Here is a 20,169-nt window from a genome sequence, read left to right as displayed (position 1 = left end):
ACCTGCGCGCGCCTTCTTTTACGTTTTGAAATTTTTTATTATTATTTTCGTTATATAATATTCAGGGGATCAATTGTATTCAACAAGCACGAGTGGTAAAAGGCGCACTTGCAAATTGAGGGACCTGGGTTCGATCCCCAGGCTCGCCAATTTATTTTTATCAATTACATGATCAAAGATCCAGTGTTCCTAGCCCGTCAACGTGCATGGTAAGCCTCTCAATTCCAGCTATCAGATCAAGACAACCTCAGATCCAACGCATCTAAAAGATGAGGAACATACCATGGTCATCAGCGCCAACCACACTGGATAAAAGCTGAGTATTTCTAATTCTTTTTTATATTTTAATTATACAACATTATTTTTATTTGGTTTATATATTTCTTTCTTTCCAAAATTCATTTTAATAAAAATCATTATAATTCTTTTTTCCTTTTTCTTAAAAAAACATAAAACATAAAAATATTTATTATTACTAATAATTTTATTTAATTTAAATGATTAAATAAATTAATCTATTTGTTTAATTATTCAATTTATTTTTATTTTTATTTTTTAATTGATTAAGTTATTAGGGTTAGATAATTTAAATCAAAAAATATATATTTTACCGATTTAATTAATTAGGTTGAAAACCAATAATTAATTAGTTCGATTTTATTTATTCTATTAATCATGGTTAACTTGTGTCCTAATTAGGGTTTGCGAGAATTAGTCATACACTGAGAAATGTTTCTTTGCGCATTCTTTCCATGGTCACTTTCAGATACCTCCCGATCCCGTGCCTCGCCTTTTACAAAGCTAAGTTCTGATTTTATTTTCCTTTAAATATTTATTTGCATTATAAAATTGATAATAGGGCTAAAACCTCGAAAGTCAATGGACTCTCTCCGCACTCACTCCCTTTTCTGTCTGTTTTTGCCCATTTTTCAGGGTTACTCCTCAAATACTTACCGACTACGAACTATATCAGATCAAATCAAAGCTAAGTCCTATTTCATATTTATTTTAAATAATCATTCTATTTTATTTTTGTTTTTTTATCAAATTAGGGTTAACTTTAATTGCCATTGAATTAACCATACACTCACTACTTCCTATTATTTCTTCTGTCAATTCTCAGATGGTCAGAGTCAATGCTCAAGACAACCTCCGACTATCAACCTTCATCAATCGAAGCTAAGTTTCTTTTACCTTTTTTTCTTTTATTGTTATTTTTATTGATTAGGGTTAAGCATACCTGCATTGGAGCCGATAATGCACTCACCCCTATTTTGCTTTCTATTTTTTTCATTTTTTTCAGGGGTTCGCCAATTGCCAAAGCTTCAAATATCGGTAGCCCTAAACCTTGGTCTTGATTATTACTTGTGTTAGATCTATAATATTATTTTTATCCCGCTGGTTTCAATTCCCCTCTCCTCCGCTGGTTGCAATTTCCCTTCCCCGTTACTGTTACTTTAATTGCTAATATTAGTTGCCGTGGTTAGTAATCCTAGGGAGTGCAAGCCTTAAATCAATTTAGATAATTAATTATAAGATAATTTTCTGAATATAATCACATGATTGTTGCACACACGCACGCTTTTGGGGTAACCTCTTTGCTGCCTGTTGCCTTGTTGTCTGTTGCCTTGTTTTTGCAGAATAGCCATGTCCCTCGAATACGAGGATACCTCAACCATGCTGCCTCGATACAAATAAAGGTCATAAGTCCCTAATGATGCTGCCTTCGATACACTAATATGACTTCGACCCTCGGAAGTTGCCTACGAAAAAGGCTGAGGTATCTTCTGGCTGCCTACGAAAAAGGCTATTCTGGTCCTTCCCTTAGACTACTTGCCTCTCTATGGCATGGGATAGTCTTATGGCGAACGACAATGCGATGACCCTTCAACCTCCAAATGAAAGGCTTCCTGCCCTCTTATGGCGAGGATAGACCCTTTTACCCGAAAGGCTAAAAGAACATTTTTTCAAATATTAAGGTAATTGCCCCTAATTGGTTTGCCTTGCTCTAAAAACTTTTTTCATATTCTTTCTCATAATCCTTCAAAAATGGCTACGCTCATTTACGAGCTAAAGTCCACTTTCTTCTTCTTCTACATTTCTGAAAACAAAGAGCAAAGCAATTAAGAGCCCATGGAAAACCATGGATGCAAAGGGTGCCTTACACCTTCCCTTTGCATAATTACCACCTGAACCCTTTTTTTTATTTAAAAGGTTTTTCCTGTTCTTTTAGCCTTTCTGATATTTGGATAAAATAAAAGTCGGTGGCGACTCTTGCTTACCGCGACATTTCGATATAAAAGTCAGTTCACCGTATTACAACTACCATCATGCATACCACCGCACAAACAAATCAATACTTCCTTATGCAGCAACACTACTAACTATAGAAATAAACTGCAGTAGTAAACCTCCAGAATTAAACTTCATTCACAAACAGATCAATACTTCCTTATGCAGCAACACTACTAACTACAAAAATAAACTGCAGTAGTAAACCTCCAGAATTAAACTTCATTCAACAGCACACAAAAATTGTTGTCCTGGGGTGACTACACTACTCCCCCTTTTTGCCAGAAATGTTGCCAAAGCAACCTTGAAATTCAATTAAGTATATGCCTGAATCAGAAAGAAACAAATTCATTGAACACAAAAAAAACATCATTAATAGCAGTTATAGTTTTCAGATTAAGAACCGCCAGAACTGTCTTCATCACCTTTTTCATCTGTGCCATCATCTGGACTGGCCTCTTCTTCTTCCACCTCATCTGAATCATCCTCTTGTTCATCATCTGCCTCAGGACCTGCTTCCTCATTCACAGCAAATTCCGCACCTTCTTCCATTTCAAGAGAGCTGATCAATTTTTCAAGAGCCAGTTTTCTGGACTCCAGCTCCTTGCATGTTTCCCTGAGCATTGCAATCACATCATCTTTACCTGTAGATGTGTTGTCTTTGGATGTTCCAGCTGATGTTGTGACAATGTTAGGAACATGGGTTCCTTGAAACAGCTTGTAGTGAAATGAGAGAGCACTTTCCCTTTTGCAAACAGAATCATTTCACTTAGGATATTAGGATACTGATTTAAAATTATACCACATATGATAGATGGGAAGGCAATAGGACCCTTCACACTAAAACTCCCGGCATGCTTCATTGTCTGATCAAATATGTAAGTACCATAGTTAAACTTTGTCTTGGTTCCAACAGCATATATAAACTTTCCCAGCATAGTAGCAACAGTTGACTTGTGGTTTGTGGGCACCCAGTTAGCAGCTCCAATCTTGTGTAGCATTGCATACTTTATGCTGAGCTTGCTTGCAGAAAGTTTTCCTTTCAGGGGCCATCCTTTCACCTGCTTAGCAGTGATAACCTCACATATTTTATTGTCAGACACTTCTAACTCAGGTTGGGCTTCATTAGATCTTCCAAGAAAATTGTTGATAACAGTCGAGGAGAAGATAACACACTTTCCTCTCACATACACTTTCCTAAAATCCTTTGATTTTCTATCTGCACAGTCTTCTGATAGATTCACAATGAACTCTTTTACCAGCATTTCATAGCACTTGGGCAAATGAACAACAGTTTTCATTAGACCAACTTCATGAATCAGGTCCATGATTTCTTTATTCTCAAGGACATTTTGAGCCAACTTCCTTTCCAAGGCTAACCTCTTGTGGTGGAAATATTTCCACCTATTGACACTGGAAGGATAATGAAAGGAGATATTATTAATGGGTACCTCAGGAACGCTAGCAGCAAGCTTACTAGTTGTTGGCTTCTTCCTTAGTGGAATGTCTTGAACATCAACATCAACATCAGAGTCAGAGTCAACAATGGCTTGAGCCTTTCTTTTCTTGGGGACCACTTTGCTCCAAGATTTGGTAGGACCAACACTCTGAGATACAGCTCTGCTCTTAATGGGACCTGTAGAGGTACTTTTCTTCTTGATAGAGTTAGCAAAGGGACTTTTAGGAGCAACCTTTCTCTTGGGAGAACTTTGAACAACAACCTTACCTTTCCTCCTAGTCATGAGCCTTTTGTCTATGCTAGGGTTCATAGCAGCTACCATATCATTATCAGAATAGTCATCAAGGTCCACAACTTGTGTGCTTGTGTTAGTGGCAGTACTTGTACCAGCATCAGCACCAGTATCCCCAATGTCATTTACATCCTCAATGACATCTGCATCAACATTGTCTTTTTGGACATTATCATCATTATCTTCCTCCTTAGTCATATGTACACCACCATCAGGAGAGTGTACATCGTCATCAACCATGTGGGCATCATCATCATTAGATGACTTCCCTATGATGTTTGCCCTAGGTGCAGCAATGGTTTCAGGGATCACAGTTTGCAGAGGAAAGGATATCCCAGGGACCTGATGTTGTTCATCCAAGATACGAGTGACAATTTTGGTAATGGCTTCGTGAACATACTTTGATCCTGTTAGAACAAGATTTGTTCTGATCAATATTCTTAGTTTTGATGATAACAAGCATATGAACTTTGTATGAGATAATGTGGTACTCTAATACTATGCAATTTCCATTTCAGGAATTGTATAATGAGTATGCACAAAATCAGCGCAAGAAGCACTGACTCAGAAGGTTCAGCATGCAACATCAGAACATGGTCTGGCAAGACATCAAAAGATGGTCAAGCAGAATCAGAACATGGGTCTATGGAAGCATCAGAAGAACTTGAGATCAGAAGCAGAAGCACTGAAGTTCTCATGGTATCACGCTCAGAAGCACTTCAAGGTCAGAAGACAAGAAGATGCTCTGCACCAAGCTGTTTGACTCTGATGATATTCAAACGTTGTTTACACAAACATCAGATCAGAAGCAAGTACTAGACTGGCAGGCTACGCTGACTGACAAAAGGAATGTTGGAAGCTATTAAAGGCAATGTTAGTAGACACAGCGAAAACAAGGCTCGAGGTAGTTGACAAAAGAGTGAAACATTAAATGCAATGCTGTACGGATTACGCAAAGCATTAAATGCTCCCAACGGTCATCTTCTCAAGCGCCTATAACTATGAAGTTCTGATGAGAAGCTAAAAACAACACTTGCGAATTAGACAGAAACGCTGTCAAATTCAAAAGCTCTCAAACTTCATCAAACTCACTACATTGCTGTTGTAATTTCTTAGTGAGATTTAAGCTTAAACTTAAGAGTCACAGTTGTGATAATAGCTTTATAAGAAGCATTGTAACTCTTAGAATCTGTCTACATTAAGTTGTAAGAACTAGACTGATCAAGTTGTTGATCAGTATACTCTAGAAAGTCTTAGAAGGTATCTAAGCAGATTGTCCCCAGAGTGATCAAGTTGTGATCAGGATACTCTAGAAGACTTAGCAGTTGGCTAAGTGGAAAACCATTGTAATCTCGTGTGATTAGTGGATTAAATCCTCAGGTGAGGTAAATCACTCCAAGGGGGTGGACTGGAGTAGTTTAGTTAACAACGAACCAGGATAAAAATCATTGTGCAAATAGTTTTTATCTTACAAGTTTTTAAAGCTACACTTATTCAAACCCCCCCTTTCTAAGTGTTTTTCTATCCTTCAATTGGCATCAGAGCGCCGGTTCTAAGGTGCAAGCACTTAACCGTGTTTAGAAAAGATTCAGGAACAGAAAAACATTAAGTCAAGATGGTTGAGACTCCACCACCTTCATCTACATCTACATATGGCTCAGCTAAGCAATACAATGGAAATGGTAACAATGGTTATACTAGACCGCCAATATTTGATGGTGAAAACTTTGAATACTAGAAAGATAAACTTGAAAGTTACTTCCTTGGTCTAGATGGTGACTTATGGGATCTTCTGATGGATGGTTACAAACATCCAGTGAACGCTACTGGCATAAGGCTTACAAGACAAGAAATGAATGATGATCAAAAGAAGCTTTTCAAAAATCATCATAAATGTAGGACTGTTTTGCTGAATGTTATCTCTCATGCTGAGTATGAGAAGATATCTAACAGAGAAACTGCCTATGATATATATGAGTCATTGAAAATGACCCATGAAGGAAATGCTCAAGTCAAGGATACCAAAGCTCTTGCTCTAATCCAGAAATATGAAGCCTTCAAGATGGAGGACGATGAAGATATTGAGAAGATGTTCTCAAGATTTCAAACGCTAACTGCTGGATTAAGGGTTCTGGACAATGGCTACACCAAGGCTGATCATGTAAAGAAGATCATCAGAAGCTTACCCAGAAGATGGGGTCCAATGGTGACTGCATTCAAGATTGCAAAGAATCTGAATGAGGTTTCTTTGGAAGAGCTAATCAGTGCCTTGAGAAGCCATGAGATAGAGCTGGATGCAAATGAGCCTCAGAAGAAAGGTAAGTCTATTGCATTAAAATCTAATATTAAAAAATGCACTAATGCTTTTCAGGCTGAAGAAGTAGATTCTGAAGAATCAGAATCAGAAGAAGAAGATGAACTGTCCATGATCTCCAGAAGGGTAAACCAACTCTGGAAGAGCAAGCAAAGGAAGTTCAAAAGCTTCAGAAGTTCAAAGAAGTTTGAACGAGGAGAATCTTCTGGTGGCAGAAGATCTGACAAGAAGAAGGTCGTATGAGCCTAGACACTTCAAGAGTGAATGTCCAAAACTTCAGAAGAAAAATCCCAAGAAGAAGTTTCATAAGAAGAAATGTCTTATGGCAACATGGGATGATTCTGAATCAGAATCAGAATCAGACTCTGAAGGAGAGCAAGCTAACTTTGCACTGATGGCTACAGTGGATGATGGATCAGAATCTACATCAGAATCAGATTCTGAAGAGGTATTTTCTGAACTATCTAGAGAAGAGTTAGTTTCCAGTTTAACTGAACTTCTGGAACTCAAGGCTCATCTTAGTATCAAATACAAAAAGCTGAAAAAGCAATTTGAATTTGAAACTAAGAAGCTGGAAGTGGAAAATTCTGAACTGAAGGAAAAAGTTTTAAAATTATCCAAAGATAGTGGATCTCCTTCTGAATCAGAAAAATCCATTCCTAGTCTCAATCATATTCTGAAAGAGTATTATCGCACGCTCGCGAAATGATGAACAGAGTCGCCACCAATATATTTATCCCAAAGTGGGAAAGGAATATCAGAAAACCTAAGATGAATAAGAACGAGGTCTTTCGACCAGAGATAGGGTACGGGAGTCGGTTACGCAAGGGGAAGGTGCTAGCACCCCTCACGCCCATCGTACTCGATGGTATCCACCTATGTTTGTTGCTATCTAAAGGGTGTATAAATCTAAAGCTTAATTACTTAGGGAATGCATGCAAATGAAAGAAAAGAAACACGGGGAAAATAAGGTTTATAAATAGTTGTGCTCGCTTAGGCCCCGCGACCCAATGCCTACGTATCCTTTTCAGGAATCAGAGCGCCGTAGTTCGGCTCTTTAGCTTTTGTTTGTTTTTGTGTTTTTTAGTGGACGAAGTTACATTCGCACTCCGCTGCTCGACCTCTGGAGTCTTAAGTTGGGAATGGAGCGGAAATAACGTGTCCGATTAGGAGAAAGAATGCCCTGAAGGCAAGAGAAAGAATGCCTCGGAGGCAAGAGAGAGAAGAGAGAAACTTGGTTTGTGTCTTTTAGATGTAATTCCATGATGAACAAAACCCAATACAACGCTTCGCACCACTTCATTACTTTGATTTAGGTCTGAGCCTTTATTAAGTGTTTTAAGTGTTTTTGGTTGAGTGTTTTTTAAGGGAATTTACTTTGTGATTCGAATCACATAAAATGTATAATGATCGAGAAGCAGATTAGGGAATGAATCCCACTCACTTCTATCCCATTATGTAATGTTCGAGAAACAGATTAGGGAATGAATCCCACTCATTTCTATCCCATTAGTTAATGTTCGAGAAACAGATTAGGGAATGAATCCCACTCATTTCCCTCCCATTAAGTAGTGACCGAGAAACAGATTAGGGAATGAATCCCACTCATTTCTATGCCACTAAGTGATTGAGAAACAGATTAGGGAATGAATCCCACTCATTTCTCTATCACTTTCTTAATGTGATTCGCATCTCCATTTGTTAATGTTTTAATGTTGCAAAGAAAAAGGAAAGGAAAACTAGCCTAAAATGAATAACTAGCTTAAGTGTCATGAAGGGAACTTCTAAGTCCTAATGTTGTCATGGTTTCTACCTAAAGTTAGGAATTAAAGAGACATGAAAATGAAGTCACAATTAGAAGTCATAAGTAAGATACATGAGCAAAATTGAGAATGGTATAATGGTACCAAATTATACACAAGCATGAAGCAACAAGCCAAAAAATATAGTACAAAAGTGGCCTAAGAATATTTTATATTGATTTTAATGAGAGGAATTGAATTACAAATTAAGCAAAAAGAATTAAAAGAATGAATTAGCCTAAACTAATATTTTTTATGATTATTCTCTATGTCAAAATTGTGTATTAAAGGTCTAAAATGATGGTAGAAAATTAGTATTTTTAGTACCTAAAAGAAATAGGAAAAAAAAACTAATTAAAACCTAAATCTAACATGAACAGGGGGTGCAAAATGAGTTTAAGGTGTAGATAGCAAATTGGGGCGCAGGGCCCAAAAGCATGAGACCAGGAGCTGTTTTTGTTGCAATTTTTGTAGTGAAAGAAAACGGTACACGGGCCAGTGGGGGTGTGACTTAGCAGTTTCGTGGCCCAGTTGTGATGATCCAACAGACTTATCATGTGCAGATTTTGTTATCTTAGGTTTTTAACAAAATGATTTAATCTCTATTTACCAAATCTGATTAACGTTAATCACGCATTTTAAACCTCTAAAACTCAATTAATCAATTAATTAATACTACTAATAAAAAAGAAGAAAGGGGATAATTAGGGTTTAGAAGCGTCGTTCCCTATTCAATTTCTCAGACTCTCATTCTCGCCTCTCTCTTCTCTCCAACGGCGACGGCGCGACGGAGAATCCTTCTTCTCCGCCGTGATTCAAAACACCACCGTTCGGCCACCACTAACACAACACTCGTTGCCTCGCCCTCTCAATCAAACGAAATTGTCCATACTACTCAACCTTCAAAGCCTTAACTTTGACTCACAAAAACCCTACCTAGTTCAAAATCGAGCTTAAATTGAGATAGAACCTGGATTCGCAGAAGACAATTGGAGATCAAGAAGACCGGAGAAGCTTCCAATCGGAGTTGACGCACAACCGGAGTTGATGCGAGGTGAGTGCGGAAGAATGGCGAAATTCTTCAGGTAATCTTGATTCTTTCCAACTTGTGTTTCTTCTTTAGCTCTTCATTCTTCTTCTTCCCGGATTTCTGATTTTTTGTGTGGATGAGATGTTGTTGTGTGTGTTCGTTGTTGTTGAATAGAGTGTGAGTGAGGCTTTGGTGGTGAAGAAGGTGAAGGTCGAAGGAGGCTATGCTTCACCTCTTTCAGAGCTTGATCAATGCTCTGAAGAGGACGGTTCAAGAAGCTTTGAGTGAGTTTGGTTAAGGAGGAGATGGGAAAATTCAGAGAGAGTGGAAAGAGGAGGAAGACGAAGATTATGAAATGGTGAAGAAAATGGTCGAGAAGAGAAGTTAAGAAGTGAAGGTGGAAAATGGTGGAGGATTAGTGAAAATGGTGGAGTGGGAAGTGAAGAAGATGAAAAATGGTGAAGACATTCTGATTTATAGCAGTGAGTTTTTCTCTGATTTTCTGTTAACTGTTTCAGTTAAATTCTGTTATAGGATTTGTTAGGGACTGTAACTGATTTTGGAAGTTAGTTAGGGTTGGTTAGAGACTGTTAGGGAATCAGTTACACCTGTCTTTCTGTTATGGCAGTTAGGAGGTTAGGAAGTTGTACTAGGTTGTTAGAAGGTTGTGAGAAGTTAGGATATTTCTGTTAGTTGGTTATATGCTGGTTATGAAGGTTTTGGATTATTTGATTTTCTGTTGGACTTATATGGGTTGTCTTTTGCCGTATGCATTGTTTCTGTTCTGTTTGATTGCGTAATATTCTGGCCTCTGCAATATGAATCACGAACCCACACGCTTGATGATGAATGGGCTATACCGATACACATATTAAATCCTGATATATATTCTGCGTGATATCACAAGATGGGAACCGACGTGAATCTTTGGTTGTCAATGAACCTGATTAATTTGTATGATATTTAACTGACGAACTGAATGACATAATGCCTATTTTTTTTTGAATCGTTTTCTTCTGGTGTTGATGAAAGTTTGAAACCGGATAATTGAATATGGACGAAGTATGCTGAATATATTTTCGTGTGTGTTGCAGGGCCGATTACATGTGCAGCTCTTAAATTGATTCTGTGTGAACTGATTGGATGAAGATTCAGTGCATTTGATTTGCACGTAACTTGCCCGGTTCAGTTCTGAACATGTAGGATCTTTGGTTTTTTTTCTCTGACTGTTTTTATGAGCCAACTGTTATCACTTGCAGGGCCATATGCTTGATGTTAATGGTATTTACCACTATTGCGCATGAATACGTAGGTCCGCTAATGTATGCATTTATAAATTTAGTGTTATTTGGTTGGTATTGAATAGACGGTTTTGTATATTAATGATGCAGGTTATGGTAGAATTGGGGCAGATTTGGTATGTTATATGTGCAATAGGTTGGTGAAGAAGGAAAGTATGTATAGCACATAGCAACTGGTGTATAACACACTTATTCCACACTTGGATAACAATGGTTACATGATACAGGTGGTGGGGGTCTCAAAGATGAAAAGAAATTGAAGATAGATTTAGGACAATTATTTTTGTATTAAAAGGTGTAATGCACTTGAATGTATTTTGATGTAAATGATGTTGTGGGTAATTTTCTTTGGATTAGCTTGAATGTGTCATAGGGTTTGAATAGCATAAGTTTAGGAAGGATTTTGAAGAATAAATACTTGGAGTTTATTGCTGAATTTTTATGTAATTGTCTTTTGGATATGAACTCGGCATGTTTCCAAATGGATGCCTTTGACATTTGAAATGATTCTCCTTTTTTTTTTCTTTTCAATGTGCAATCTTGAATGAATAAAACCCAATTGGAATGATGATCAAAGATACAGGTCAACGTGACTTTAGTCAAAAGTCAAAGTTGTGAATAACTTCCAAAGGTCTTCTCTTGCCAAAACGTAGCAATAACCAAAAGGTGCTTAATTTCTTTCTATTCAAACAAATGCCATAAGGATCTCAATCTCACAAGACTCGTCGTACGCTAACATCTTTGTCCAAGATGATTTGCCAAGTATTACACCATAACATATAATTCAAGAAGTACACTAAATAATTATGTCCAACTTCATAGGGAAGATTCTCTTGGTTATCAGATGAATATGGAAATAAACCATGATCAAATTGATGCCTTTAATCTATTACCACTGATTTAATGAACCAATATTATTATTGATGAATGAATGCATGATGCGTGGGCTGACCTAATAGATGAGATTATGAGATGTATAAGCCAGTTAGAAATAAAATTAGATGGGCAAATTTTGGGGTGCAACAGCTGCCCCTATTTAATCATCTTAAACCTGAAGGAGAGGTTGGCGCTAGCCTTTCGCGCATTCAAGGTGGAAGAAGATTAAATACTAAGTGAACCTGAAAATTTGCCTTATGAGTGATATGATCCACTGGGGAAGAAATGGTGTCAACTCCACTGAGGAAGATTGTATCAACTCTGGATTGAACAAATTAACTCTGGGTTAGAAATGAAATAGAACTCAACTCTGGGTTGAAGAAGAAAATTGGGTCGACTCTGGGTCGAAGAATAAAGGAAAGGGATATAGGCATCAACTCTGGGTTGACAAAGAAAGCAAGGAAAGAAAATCAACTATGGGTTGAAAACAAGAGATAGACATCAACTCTGGGTTGAGAGAAGGAAAGATGAACAATTAGAAATAACCGTCGACTCTGGGTTGAGTGGGAAAGAGAAAAGATAACCGTCAACTCGGGGTTGAGTGGGAAAAGACAAAAGGTAACCGTCAACTCTGGGTTGAGTGGAAAAAGAGAAAAGATAACCGTCAACTCTGGGTTGAGTGGGAAAGGAAGAAAGATAACTGTCAACTCTGGGTTGAGTGGGAAAGGAGAAAAGACAACCGTCAACTCTGGGTTGAGTGGGAAAAAAAAGGATCAACTCTGGGTTGAATAAAAGGTAACCGTCAACTCTGGGTTGAGTGGGAAAAGACAAAAGATAACCGTCAACTCTGGGTTGAGTGGGAAATAAGAGACAACCTTCAACTCTGGGTTGAGAGGGAAAAGATATGAGGTAACCGTCAACTCTGGGTTGAGAGGGAAAGGCAAAGGATAACCGCCAACTCTGGGTTGAGTGGGAAAGACAAGAGATAACCGTCAACTCTGGGTTGAGTGGGAAAGGAATCAATTCTGGATTGAACAAAGGATAACCGTCAACTCTGGGTTGAGTGGGAAAGAATAAAAGAAATATCCGTCAACTCTGGGTGAGAGGGAAAAAATAATTAACTCGGGGTTAAAAGATGAAAGGAAAATCAACTCTGGGTTGAACACAAGAACATCAACTCTGGGTTGAAGAAAGATGAACATGATTGACTTTGGGAGATGACACCACAATAGTAACTCTGAGTGATCCAGTGGAATATCCACTTGAATACTTTGTAGGGACCTCATCTGATGAGTAACTTGGCTTATGCTTCACATGAAATGTTTGATTTGTTTTATGCACTTCTGGAGATTCAATGCAATGAATTCTATATGCAGTGTACTGATTGATTGATCGGGGTTTCTGCTTTTGTGCGGGGAATAGATTAGGTGGAGTTCAGAAACTCTGTTTGAGAATCAAGGTAAGGTGGATGCCCCTGCTTTATTGATGATTAGATGTGAATGCAATTGTTAGAACAAGATTTGTTCTGATCAATTATCTTAGTTTTGATGATAACAATAATATGAATTTTGCTTAAGATAATATGGTACTCTAATCCAATGCAATTTCCTTTTCAGGAAATATATAAAGAGTACGCATAATTCAGCGCTCAGAAGCTTTGTCTCAAAGGGTTCAGCATGCAACATCAGAACATGGTCTGGCAAGACATCAGAAGATGGTCGAAGCAGAATCAGAACATGGGTCTATGGAAGCATCAGAAGAACAAGAGAACATAAGCACTGAAGTTCTGATGGTATCACGCTCAGAAGCACTTCAAGGTCAGAAGATCAGAAGATGCTATGCACCAAGCTGTTTGACTCTGATGATATTCAAACGTTGTATTCACAAACATCAGATCAGAAGAAAGTACAAGTGGCAAGCTACGCTGACTGACAAAAGGAACGTTAAAAGCTATTCTAGGCTACGTCAGTAGACACAGCGTGAACAAGGCTCGAGGTAGTTGACAAAAGCGTATAACATTAAATGCGATGCTGTACGGAACACGCAAAGCATTAAATGCACTCAACGGTCATCTTCTCCAACGCCTATAAATATGAAGTTCTGATGAGAAGCAAGGTTAACGATTTCTGAACAAAAACAACTCAAATTAACTTGCTGAAACGCTGTTCAAATCAAAGCTCAGAATCTTCATCTTCATCAAAGCTCACTACATTGCTGTTGTAATATTTTAGTGAGATTAAGCTTAAACGATTAAGAGAAATATCACAGTTGTGATTATCGCTTTTAAGAAGCATTTGTAAACTCTTAGAATTGATTACATTAAGTTGTAAGGAACTAGAGTGATCGTGTGGATCAGAATACTCTAGGAAAGTCTTAGGAGTGAACTAAGCAGTTGTAACTAGAGTGATCGTGTGGATCAGTAGACTCTAGAAAAGTCTTAGAGGGTATCTAAGCAGTTGTTCCTGGAGTGATCAGTGTGTGATCAGAAGACTCTGGAAGACTTAGTTGCTGACTTAGTGGAGAACCATTGTAATCCGTGCGATTAGTGGATTAAATCCTCAGTTGAGGTAAATCATCTCTGCGGGGGTGGACTGGAGTAGTTTAGTTAACAACGAACCAGGATAAAAATAACTGTGCAATTTATTTTTATCTGTCAAGTTTTTAAAGCTACACTTATTCAAACCCCCCCTTTCTAAGTGTTTTTCTATCCTTCAGTTGGCATCAGAGCGCCGGTTCTAAGGTGCAAGCACTTAACCGTGTTTAGAAAAGATTCAGGAAGAGAAAAACGCTTCAGTAAAAGATGGTTGATGAAAGTGAAAAGTCTACACCTACACCTGCATCTACATCTGGCTCTGCTGAGCAATACAACGGTAACAATGGTTATACTAGACCGCCGGTATTTGATGGTGAAAACTTTGAATACTGGAAAGATAAACTGGAAAGTTACTTTTTTGGTCTAGATGGTGATCTATGGGATCTTCTGATGGATGGTTACAAACATCCAGTAAATGCCAGAGGCGTAAAGCTGACAAGGCAAGAAATGAATGATGATCAGAAGAAGCTTTTCAGGAATCATCATAAATGCAGAACTGTTTTGCTGAATGCTATCTCTCATGCTGAGTATGAGAAGATATCTAACAGGGAAACGGCCTATGACATATATGAGTCCTTGAAAATGACTCATGAAGGAAATGCTCAAGTCAAGGAGACTAAAGCTCTAGCTTTAATCCAGAAGTATGAAGCCTTCAAGATGGAGGATGATGAAGACATTGAAAAGATGTTTTCAAGATTTCAAACTCTTACTGCTGGATTGAGAGTTCTTGACAAGGGATACACCAAGGCTGATCACGTAAAGAAGATCATCAGAAGCTTACCCAGAAGATGGGGTCCTATGGTGACTGCATTCAAGATTGCAAAGAATCTGAATGAAGTTTCTCTGGAAGAGCTTATCAGTGCCTTGAGGAGTCATGAAATAGAGCTGGACGCAAATGAGCCTCAAAAGAAAGGTAAGTCTATTGCATTAAAATCAAATATCAAGAAATGCACTAACGCTTTTCAGGCTAGAGAAGAAGATCCTGAAGAATCAGAATCTGAAGAAGAAGATGAACTGTCTTTGATCTCCAGAAGGCTAAATCAACTCTGGAAGACCAAGCAAAGGAAGTTCAGAGGCTTCAGAAGTTCAAGGAAATTTGAACGTGGAGAATCTTCTGATGAAAGAAGATTTGACAAGAAGAAGGTCATGTGCTATGAATGCAATGAGCCTGGACACTACAAGAATGAATGTCCAAATCTTCAGAAGGAAAATCCCAAGAAGAAGTTTCATAAGAAGAAAAGTCTTATGGCAACCTGGGATGAGTCAGAAGATGATTCAGACTCTGAAGATGAGCAGGCTAACTGTGCGCTGATGGCGACAGAAGATGACAGATCAGAATCTACATCAGAATCAGATTCTGAAGAGGTATTTCTGAACTTACTAGAGATGAGTTAGTTTCCGGTCTAACTGAACTTCTGGAACTCAAGTCTCAAATCAGTCTCAAATACAAAAAGCTGAAAAAGCTATTTGAATTTGAAACAAAGAAGCTTGAGTTGGAAAATTCTGAATTAAAAGAAAAACTTTTAAAATTATCCAATAATGTTGGATCTCCTTCTGATTCAGAAAAATCCACTCCTAGTCTAAACCATATTCTGAAAGAATATGATTTAAGTTTCAGGAAGTTCTTATCTAGAAGTATTGGCAGAAGTCAGCTAGCTTCTATGATATATGCTGTGTCTGGAAACAAAAGAGTTGGCATTGGTTTTGAGGGTGAAACCCCATACAAACTTGAACCTGTTGATGAAATGAAAATTACATACAAGCCATTGTATGATCAGTTCAAGTATGGCCACTCTCATGATATTAGGCACACTTCACATGCTCAAAGTTTTCACATAACACACACCAAAAAGCATGTGACACAACCTAGGAAATATCATGAAACTCACATTAAGAATTATCATGCTGTTCCTCCTATTGCTTACAATGTTAAACCCAAGTTCAATCAGAACTTGAGAAAATCTAACAAGAAAGGACCCAAAAAGATGTGGGTACCTAAGGATAAGATTATTCCTATTGCAGATATCCTTGACTGCAAAAAGGACAAAGCACAACATGTCATGGTACCTGGACTCTGGATGCTCACGACACATGACAGGAAGAAGGTCTATGTTCCAAGACCTGGTGCTTAAGTCTGGAGGAGAAGTCAAGTTTGGAGGAGATCAGAAGGGCAAGATAATTGGCTCTGGAACTATAAAGTCTGATTGTGATATTGATATATCAGAAGTTGTTGAGCCAAGAAGCAACGCATCAGAAGCAGAACTTCTCAGAAGCAAAGAATCTGAAGATCAAGTATCAGCTTCTCTGGAGAATCTAAGCATATCTGAAGAACCATCTGTCAGAAGATCATCCAGACTCATCTCTGGTCATTCAGAAGATGTTATTCTTGGAAAGAAGGATGATCCAATCAGAACAAGAGCATTCCTTAAGAACAATGCAGATTGTCAATTAGGTCTTGTATCTTTGATCGAGCCAACTTCTGTTGATCATGCTCTAGAAGATCCAGACTGGATAATTGCTATGCAAGAAGAACTGAATCAGTTTACAAGGAATGATGTTTGGGATCTTGTTCCTAGACCAGATGGATTCAATATAATCGGTACAAAATGGGTCTTCAGAAACAAGCTCAGTGAGAAAGGTGAAGTGGTAAGAAACAAAGCCAGACTGGTGGCTCAGGGTTATAGTCAGCAAGAAGGGATTGACTATACAGAAACCTTTGCACCAGTGGCCAGGTTAGAATCTATTCGTCTATTAATTTCATTTGCCACTCAACATAACATCACTCTCTATCAAATGGATGTTAAGAGTGCCTTCTTAAATGGTTATATAGATGAAGAAGTTTATGTCCATCAACCTCCTGGTTTTGAAGACTCTATGTCTCCTAATCATGTTTTTAAATTAAAGAAATCATTGTATGGATTGAAACAGGCTCCCAGAGCTTGGTATGAACGCTTAAGTTCTTTCCTTCTGGATAATGGTTTCACTAGAGGAAAAGTGGACACTACTCTCTTTTGTAAAACCTTTAAAAGGGATATTTTAATTTGTCAAATATATGTAGATGATATTATTTTTGGAACATCTAATGCTACACTTGGAAAGGAGTTTGCTGAGTCTATGCAGGCTGAGTTTGAAATGAGCATGATGGGAGAACTCAAGTATTTCCTTGGAATACAAATAAATCAAACATCAGAAGGAACGTATGTTCACTAAACCAAGTATGTGAAGGAACTTCTGAAGAAGTTTAATCTTCTGGACTGCAAAGAAGCCAAAACTCCTATGCATCCAACATGCATCCTAGGTAAGGATGAGGTAAGTAAGAAGGTAGATCAGAAGTTATACAGAGGTATGATTGGATCTCTTCTATATCTGACTGCTTCTAGACCTGACATTCTGTTCAGTGTTTGTTTGTGTGCTAGATTCCAATCAGATCCTAGAGAATCTCATTTAACTGCTGTTAAGAGAATTCTAAGGTATCTGAAAGGTACTACTAATGTTGGCTTAGTTTACAGAAAATCTAAAGAATACAACTTAGTAGGATTCTGCGATGCTGACTATGCTGGAGACAGAATTGAAAGAAAGAGTACTTCAGGAAGTTGCCAATTTCTTGGAAGTCATTTGATCTCCTGGTACAGCAAGAAGCAAGCAACTATTGCTCTATCAACCACAGAAGCAGAATATGTCGCTGCTGCTGGTTGCAGTACACAGATGCTCTGGATGAAGAGTCAGTTAGAAGATTATCAGATATTTGAGAGTAACATTCCTATATTCTGTGATAATACTTCTGCTATATGTTTATCTAAGAACCCTATTCTTCATTCAAAAGCTAAACATATTGAGATTAAACATCATTTCATAAGGGACTATGTTCAGAAGGGTGTTATATCTTTAAACTTTGTTGATACAGACCATCAATGGGCTGATATCTTTACAAAACCCCTGGCTGAAGATAGGTTTAAGTTCATTCTGAAGAACATCAGTATGGATTTATGCCCAGAATGAGAAGATGAGATGTTCTTATGTATGAGTATCTTCTGAAGTGAAAGTGGACTATTTTTTTTTAAATCAGAAGTTCTGATTGAAATCTTCTAGAAATTATGATTCGGTTATTACTAACGTTTCATTGTCTAAGTTGATTCAGAACCTCTTTTAAAGCAAAACAGCTGTAACGTTTTATCTCGGGATGGTAAACCTGTCGTTACTATTCATGGATAAGCGCGCGTGCAGTTGAAGGGACGCCGACCATAGGTAACTGTGCTAGTCACCTCATTTGTCTTTATTATCTCTCCTCACGTCACGTAACATTAAATGTTTTTCATCATTTACTCTCTTTCAGTTTATTCTTTTTAAACTCTTCAAATGTTTCTTTTCTCTCTTATATCTCTCTCTTTGCATTCCTCCTCAAGTTATTTCTCTCTCTCTTCCGTTTTCTTCTCTTGCTCAAACAAGTTTTTCTTCTTTTAAAAATCCTAGCCCAAACCTAGCGTTCATCCTAAGTCTGTTGAGGATCTATGACTCAAAGGCGACAGATCTATGCATATCTCGGAATGGCTCTCCTAATACCTCTCAAGTCAGACCTCTTCTTTGATGTTGTTATCAACTTTCACCCAAAGACAGAAGACTTTCTTGAGTTATGGGAGGAGGTTAAGAATGATATTCTTAACTTCTATGTTGAGGGAAAGCCCCGTTTGCAACATTAGCTCTCTGTCTGTGAACTGTCCCTCTCTTCCTCTTTGGTCACTTGGATCTCTTCTACAGTGGAGGTTCTAGTCTGGAAGACAAGAGTCCACAAGGATTCTTGATGGGTTGACACAGAGCGTGTCCTGCTAGGGTGCTGTTTTTAATTTTTGTAGTCATTTCCTCTTGGGATGACTTTTTATGTATTTGCTAGGAATGTTTCTCATCTTGTTAAACATAGGAACCTTTTGTAATATTTTTTGATTATCAATAAAAACCTTCCTTGTTTTACATTCCAGTGTTTTTATTTGTCGTTTTATTCATCTGAATCTTTTGAAATATTCTTTTTGATGTTATGACAAAAAGGGGGAGAAGATAAATGATAAATGATTTGATTAAATCTATCAGTTGCTGGGTAAAGCTCCCACACATTTATTAACAAGAACTGCAAGTTCTATATGGTTTAAGTGTTTTGCAGGCATAAAGAAGTGAAGAGAATCTTCAAAGCAAACACAAGAAGCAAAACCATGAAAACTGAAGCAAGCTGAGTGCTGTCAAGCTTCAGAAATCAGAAGCAAGAAAGAAGATAGAATTTGATCCATATTTGTCTATTTGATCTGACAAAATTCTATTTGCTCTGATACATATTATGTTCTAACTCGTTCATGCTGACTTTTGTCGTTTAGTTTTTGTTCTGTAACATTCCAGGATGTAGAGGTGCTCAGATGATGCTCTGGTACATTCAACAATGTTCTGATACAAATCTAGCATGAAGTGATGTTGGTAGAAACTCAAGTTCTGAAGCTGTCCTAGATGGAAGCAGAAATCAGAAGCTGTGAATGTTCTGAAGATCAAAGAAATTCAAGTTCTGAAGCTGTCCTAGATGGAAGCAGAAGTCAGAAGCTGTGAATGTTCAGAAGATCAAAGAAATTCAAGTTCTGAAGCTGTCCTAGATGGAAGCAGGAATCAGAAGCTGTGAGTGTTCTAGGGATCTAAAGAAATTCTAGTTCTGAAGCTGTCCAATGGAAGCAGAAGTCAGAAGCTATGAATTCTCTGAAGACAGAAGCTTATATGATCGTCTCTACCGAAATAATCAGGGAAGTCTTTTATTAAAGTTCTTCGAGTATTTATTTCAGGGGGAGATTATTTATCTCAGGGGGAGATTGTTAATCTCAGGGGGAGACATATTCATATGCTTATGATATAGCTGTGTATTTTGTCTTTTGCCGTCTATTCTTTCTGATCGCAAATTCATATCATTTATATATGTTTTTGTCATCATCAAAAAGGGGGAGATTGTTAGAACAAGATTTGTTCTGATCAATTATCTTAGTTTTGATGATAACAATAATATGAATTTTGCTTAAGATAATATGGTACTCTAATCCAATGCAATTTCCTTTTCAGGAAATATATAAAGAGTACGCATAATTCAGCGCTCAGAAGCTTTGTCTCAAAGGGTTCAGCATGCAACATCAGAACATGGTCTGGCAAGACATCAGAAGATGGTCGAAGCAGAATCAGAACATGGGTCTA

At 37.8% G+C, this 20,169-nt stretch overlaps 1 protein-coding gene across 1 annotated transcript in view; it reads right to left on the bottom strand.

Annotated features, from left to right (window-relative positions):
* Positions 1-2,688: 2,688 nt before the first annotated feature.
* LOC131658876 (uncharacterized) overlaps positions 2,689-20,169 on the bottom strand; it is a 54,502-nt gene continuing 37,021 nt past the window's right edge. Inside the window, exons 2-3 of the mRNA XM_058928128.1 lie at positions 3,079-4,450; positions 2,689-3,037 (exon numbers count right to left, since the gene is read on the bottom strand). Of these exons, the coding sequence (XP_058784111.1) occupies positions 2,689-3,037; positions 3,079-4,450 (1,721 nt within the window). The remainder of the gene's footprint in view (positions 3,038-3,078; positions 4,451-20,169) is intronic.

Source organism: Vicia villosa, linkage group LG1, assembly GCF_029867415.1.
Source record: "Vicia villosa cultivar HV-30 ecotype Madison, WI linkage group LG1, Vvil1.0, whole genome shotgun sequence".
In the NCBI taxonomy this organism is placed as follows: Eukaryota; Viridiplantae; Streptophyta; class Magnoliopsida; order Fabales; family Fabaceae; genus Vicia; species Vicia villosa.
This window is presented reverse-complemented; position numbering and strand designations above follow the sequence as displayed.